At 40.3% G+C, this 6724-nt stretch overlaps 1 protein-coding gene across 1 annotated transcript in view; it reads right to left on the bottom strand.

Moving 5' to 3' along the window:
- Window positions 1-468: 468 nt before the first annotated feature.
- Window positions 469-6724, bottom strand: part of LOC109916148 (BRO1 domain-containing protein BROX-like) — a 9897-nt gene continuing 3641 nt past the window's right edge. Inside the window, exons 3-5 of the mRNA XM_020515856.2 lie at window positions 5649-5799; window positions 4936-5095; window positions 469-2627 (exon numbers count right to left, since the gene is read on the bottom strand). Coding sequence (XP_020371445.2) covers window positions 2541-2627; window positions 4936-5095; window positions 5649-5799 — 398 coding nt within the window. The 3' untranslated portion in view covers window positions 469-2540. The remainder of the gene's footprint in view (window positions 2628-4935; window positions 5096-5648; window positions 5800-6724) is intronic.

Here is a 6724-nt window from a genome sequence, read left to right on the forward strand (position 1 = left end):
AAATTTGTGAAGCATACTAGAGTACAGTGGAGACACAAAGGAAATTAGATTTATTTGAAAAAGAACAATGAGCAAGGGTGTGGACAGAAGACAATAGAATGGCACCAAGTGAATTACTTCAAGAACTGGTGTAGACAAGATGGGCCAAAAGGTCTCCTTGTGCACTGTCATAACTCTGATCTATGGGGGTACTACATACAGATCAAAAGATTACATCTACATAGAAACAACAACTTGAAAACAAACTATTTAGCTCAACCGGTCCCTGCTGGCATTCACCCTCAACACCATTCTGGCAGTCAGCTGCATTGTTCATTCTGTTGGAGGAATGGACAGATATTGAAAAACAACTTGTCACACAATCTGTCCATTTTGGTGGTGCTTTATTTTTCTCTTGAGGGCAGTGGTGGGGGGGGGGGGGGGGGGAAGCTTTGTGAAACAATTTGAAAACTTCTTACCCACAGCCTATTTAAATGGTATAAATGTGTTTATTTTTAACCAAGCAATAAATTGATTACATCATCTTGTTAATCAACACAAGATTACATGATAAACCAGCATTTAACACCAAGCTGAAGGAATAGGAATATTGCAGGGTCATTACTGACCAATATTATACATAAAACCTTCATTTCTCTCCCTTCACTCAGGCTTACATCACTTTCCCCATTGTTTTCATTGCAAGCCTTCAGTTCTGAATTAAGTTTTTTTAACATGCAAGGGTTCATGACAGATAAATGTAGATTCCAGTTAGTGCTACATAGGTGCAGTGCTCCCTCCATTTTGACCAGAGTCTCCAAAGGAGCTTACCCATTATTTAAAATGGCAAAACAGATAAAGGAGCCCACGCCTGGAATCAGAACTACTCAGAACTGGTGTACACCCTCCTTCAGGATCACCCACAGTCAACAAAGCAATACTTACCTGCCCCACCAACCTACAGCCTGAGAATGCTCCTGTATGCAGCCCAAGACTCCAGCCAGGGACTAGCCACAGATCATTAATCCTGTGAAACAGCCCAAACACCAGCAACATCTTCACTTCAGCGCACTGACCAAGCCCATGGCACAAATTCATTCTGGGCCATCAGCCCCTCAGTGTTACACAGAGTTAAGATTGGATTCTTTAACTGTTATGAACATTATAAATACACGCAGTGGTGAGCAGTTGGTACATAAACCTTGGCTGATTATTTTTCCCTCTCATCTATTTTAGGGAAGACTAAAATCTCAGTCTGTGGATGCATGCTAGTGACAGGAAATCCCAACTAGGAACAAAAGGTATTGGTTCAAAACTGTAACAGTTTCTCTCCCCACAGATGCTGCCAGACCTGCTGAGTTTCTCCAGCACTGTTTTTATTCCTGACTGCACAACCCATTTAAAACAAAACCTACTAATTAAGTTCCCCTTCCCAAAAAATAATAAAATTCAATGTTTTATTATATTTATAGCTGTATGTGTAATATATTCATTTACATTTTCTTTGTTCTTCTTTCGAAAGAAAGGAGCATCACTGATTGACACGCAAACTAAAATGTTTAATACATGTCTTCAATTGGACAGGCACTAGAGCAGAAAATCCAAATGATTTCAGTGACAATTGGGAGTGGAGGGAATAAGAGGGAAATGGAGAGCTGAATGTCTTTCCTCATTTCATTCACACACTTATTTGAGAAGGCAGGGTTTGAGTACTATGTGAATAGGATATAAAAATCAACTTGGAATTAGCCTGTCGCTGATTTGAGGAAAGGGAAGAATCATAGGCAAGGCCTGATTAAGTAATCCCATGAAAAACCTGAACCTCCTCCCTCTCGAATACCAAAGCCGATTGGTATTGTCTGCATTGTGTAATCCAGCAATTTGGTGGTTGTAGCTTTTTGCCCCACCTCTAGCCTTAATTGCCACACTAAACTGTACTGCAGAGGGGAGAAATTCAGGAATATGAATTAGCAACAGGAAAAGCATGGACATGAACGTAGGATTTATGGAAGTGAAAAGAATAAATTAACACCAAATAATTAACATAAGTAATCAAAACAAAGCTTTGAATGTGAGATACAAGTTTAGAATTCAAAAAATTAGTGTTTGTCAGTCTTTCTGGGGCACAAGCAGGTAGATGCTCAAGGCCAGTATATTAATGAAGTCCCAACAACAAAGTGAATCACTGATAGGGTCCAAACTAATTTGTCTGTTTCAGCCTCTTGGCAGCAGTTGTGCAAGTTCTTGAGGATGATACAATCTGGACGTTTCCAGGATAGGCCAAAATTGACCAGAAGGGTAACTCAATCCTCATCTTGGACACGAACAGAGAAAAACCAGAAAACTGGAAAAAATTTTTTCTTTACTTCTGACTTGATGACTCTGGTTAACATTTGTTTAAAAGTGCAGACATTGTACAGGAGGCAGGAGTGGGGTGAAGGGAAACCAGGAAGTCATGGTTGATGGCCACTTAAACAAGGTCCTACTGAGAGACTAGCCACGCACTTTATGGAGCGAGTGCAGGCATCATTCAGACAGTTGAATCATGTTTGATTGTCTCCTTAAGAAATCAAGCAGCCCGTGTCTTTCTGGGGTTTCAGGTCTGGCTCCTTCACTGGCTTCACCTCTTCTTCCTTTTTATCCTTAGCCTAAGAGGAAATGAAAATGTATCAAATGTCACATTCTATATGAGCAAGTCATGCAGACACAGCCCAGGACTATAGTCAAAGTTCAGGATTAAAACAGGAGCTGGTCTCCAATAAAGGGCAGAGTATGAACAGTTAGAGAAATACTTTTGGTGTACTGTAGTTATTGTTAGACAGGAATGCATTTTTCTTCCACCCTTAGAAAGTAGTTTGAATGAATAATAAAAACATTTTTCTTCCTTGCTATATAAAAATAGCTCATGCAATTGCAGAATGTATTGTAAAGAATGTATTAGCAGAGCATTTGGAAGCAATATAATCAAGAAGAGTCATTTTAGCATCGTGAAGGAGAAAATCATGCATAATAAATGTATTACAGTTCTTTGAAGTAACAAGTAGAATAGATAAAGGAGAACCAGTGGACACAACATATTTGGATTTCCAAATGGCATTTGAAAAGGTACTGCATACAAGGCTATTTAAGATAAGAGCCCATAATACAATAGTGAGTATATTTGCATGGATAGAGGATTTTTAATAGAAGACAATTGGGATAAAATTAGTATTTTTGGAATGGTAATGCGACAGGGATCAGTGCTGGCACTATAATTATTAACAATATATATGTATTAATTACTTGGATGCCAGAAGTGAACCTATCCCTATCACTGGGCAGCACGGTGGCACAGTGGCTAGCACTGATACCTTGCAATACCAGGGCCTCAAGTACAACTACAGCCTTGGGTAACTGTTTGTGAGGAGTTTGCACATTCTCCCCCTGTCTGTGTGGTTCCACCATGTGCACTGGTCTCCCCTCTCAGTCCAAAGATGTGTTGGTTAGGTGGATTGGCCATGTTAAATTGCCCCATTGTGCAGACTAAGTGGTATAGCCATGGTAAATGCGGGGTTACAGTAATAGGGTTGGGGGAGTGCTATCTGAGTAGGATACTTTTTGGAGGGTTAGTGCAGACATGATGGGCTGAATGGCATTTACATTCACTGTAGGGATTCTATAATCATCAAGTTTGCGATGACAAAAATAAATGGGAAGCAAGTGGTAAGGATGATTCAGTCTGCACAAGGTTAAAGACAGGTTAAATGATTGGCAAAAATTTGACAAATGGCATATACTGTGGGAAAATGTGTGGTTATGCACTTTGTCAGGAAGAATAGAGAAGCTGAATATTGTTTAAATGGATAAAGACAACTAAAACTGACAGAACAGAAGGATTTGGGAATCTTCATCCATGAATGACAAAAGGCTGGCATCAAAGTTCAGCAGATAATAGGAAAGGTAATAGAATGTTGGTCTTTATGTCAAAAGGAATACAGTATAAAAATAAGGAGGTCTTGCTAAGACTAATCAGATCACATATGAAATTGTGAAGTTTTATTTCCTTTATTTAAGGAAGTTATACGGGTAATAAAAACAATCTAAACGAGGTTCACAAGGCTGATACCATGTGTGGAGGGTCTGTCTTATGAGGAAAGATTGAGTAAGTTAAGCCTGTACACATTGGAGTTTAGAAGAATGAGAGGAACCCTATTGAAACACAAGATTCTTGGGGGTCTTGACCTTGGTCGATGCGGAAAGGTTGTGTCTGTTTGTGGGAGAGTCTAGGACCAGAGCGCATAACCTCAGAATAAGGGATCGCTCATTTAACACTCAAAGGACAAGGAGGATGTTTTTTTCTCTCAGATGGTAGTGAATCAATAGAATTCTTTACCACAGAAGGCGGTCAAGACAGGGTTGTTAATTACACTTAATGCTGAGAGACAGATTTCTAATCATTGTGGGAGCCAAGGGTTATGGTGATAATGCAGGAAAGTGGAATTGAGGGTTATCAGATCAGCCATGATCTCAATGAATGCCAGAGCAGACTCGATGGTCCGAATGGCCAACTTTTGCTTCTACACCTTATGGTCTGATCAGTTGTTTAGCCTCTTTCCCTGAAGAGGCTTGGTTCTCTCAGGGACTCTGATCCAACTCGTTCTATAGTACACTAGTGACTACACTTTGAAACAACTCAGTTGGGAACAAAATACTTTGGGGTGTCCTGAAGTACTAAAAGGACTATGGATGTGCAAATGTTTATTTTCTTTCTTCAATCCAATTTCTGGCGAGGGCTATGATCCTGAGCATTGTTTGGATTCAATGCCTTGTTTTATACTTCCCACAAGTAGTTACTACTCATTGAAATCAGCTCATGAAGGACAGGGTGAGATCAATCTTGAGGCCTTCAAATCCTCACAGCATGAACCCATCTGGTCACTGGGAGACAGAGTCACGCTAGCAGATAGCCCTTTGTACCTTGTCATCCTTGGGGCCTTTAGTAATATCGAATGCAGTGTACACGTCCTGGCTCCACTGACTGCTGAGTGCTGGAAGCTCAAATGACTGGGGCTCCACCAAACCATAGTTGGCCTTCAGCTCCAGCTGTGGAGCCTCTGGAGGAACTTTCTGGAAGTAGCTTGAAAGAGAAAAATGGAGCATAATAAAGATTATTCTTCCTTGGTTACCTATGTTTATCACACAAGAGCATCCCTCCTTAATCACAGAAGCGTCTTTCCTATCAATTTATCATAAACAACCCCCTGGACAGCAGCATTCAGTTATCAGAATCCCCATTTCCTTGGCTTTTGCAGCTCATGAAATAGAAATCAGTGAATGAGTGGTCAGTCAACTAGGTTGAAGGGCTAAGGTTGCCAGAGGCCTGGTTCAACCTGCTACTGTTACACAGGCAAAGCAGTGTAGTGGTGATCAAGAGAATAGAAATTCAAATCTCTCTATAGCAGTGTGACAATCTTGAGTTTATGAAGTAAAAGTTAGTATTACTAAGGTGATTGTGAAGATTGTTTTTTAAAGACCCAACAATGGTTTAGTAATACTTTTTAGGGAAGGTAATACTGCGTCCTTATGTGACTTCAGTTGATAACTAACGTGGTTCACTATTAACTACTCAGCCACTCAATTTAGAATGTACAATAAATGATGACATTGCCAATGAATAAAAATAAACTTACATGAACCCATTCTCTCTCTGACACTTTTCTAGGGTGTTTCTGATGTATGTTCCCAACTTCCTAAAGAACAAGTGCTCGGATGGCTTGGCTGTTGATCCTGGCCCTTTTGTTTGACCATATTCCTTGCAGAGAGCCTCTGCCTTGGAGTAATCTACAGGAATAAAAAGAAAGATGTGGAGGAAACCACTTTCTAATCTTTCACGTCACTTACATTTGGATAACAATAAGCAGCCTAGGAATCACTTTATTCCTATCTTTACATCTATCTGTTCCTAGATTAGGCCAGAAATCACACGACACCAGGTTTATAGTCCGACAGGTTTATTTGAAAACACAAGCTTTTGGAGCCTAAAGCTTGTGTTTTCAAATAAGCCTGTCGGACAATAAACCTGGTGTCGTGTGATTTCTGACCTTGTCTACCCCAGTCCAACACCAGCACCTGCACTATAATCAAACAGCTGGGAGGTATGCATGAGGGTGGAATGACAACTGAAATTTTTATGCTCTGGGCCATTTTCTAGGGAAGGGTGAATTTGTCTTGCTACTTGCTCAACTTGATCCCTACTATTCTGTTCAGGATCACAAGATTCTCCACTAATTTCAAGCCTTTGCTCCACTCCTCTCCATCACATCCCATCCTCCCTATTTAGATCCAGAGTACTACGATGAATGTGGGCAAATTCCCAAGCTACATGGAAAAACCGGAATTCAGATTTTTTTTTTATTTTTTTTTTTTTTTAAAAAAAAAACTTATCTCTGCACAACCCAACAACACTCTTTGAGTTTTGGCCATTAACTTCTAGAACATAGAACATTACAGCGCAGTACAGGCCCTTCGGCCCTCGATGTTGCGCCAACCTGTGAAACCAATCTGAAGCCCATCTAACCTACACTATTCCATTATCATCCATATGTTTATCCAATGACCATTTAAATGCCCTTAAAGTGGGTGAGTCTACTACTTTTGCAGGCAGGGCATTCCACGCCCTTGCTACTCTGAGTAAAGAACCTACCTCTGACATCTGTCCTATATCTATCACCCCTCAATTTAAAGCTATGCCCCCTCGTGCTAGCCA

Source organism: Rhincodon typus, unplaced genomic scaffold (assembly GCF_021869965.1).
Source record: "Rhincodon typus isolate 14 unplaced genomic scaffold, sRhiTyp1.1 hic_rhity00003594, whole genome shotgun sequence".
In the NCBI taxonomy this organism is placed as follows: Eukaryota; Metazoa; Chordata; class Chondrichthyes; order Orectolobiformes; family Rhincodontidae; genus Rhincodon; species Rhincodon typus.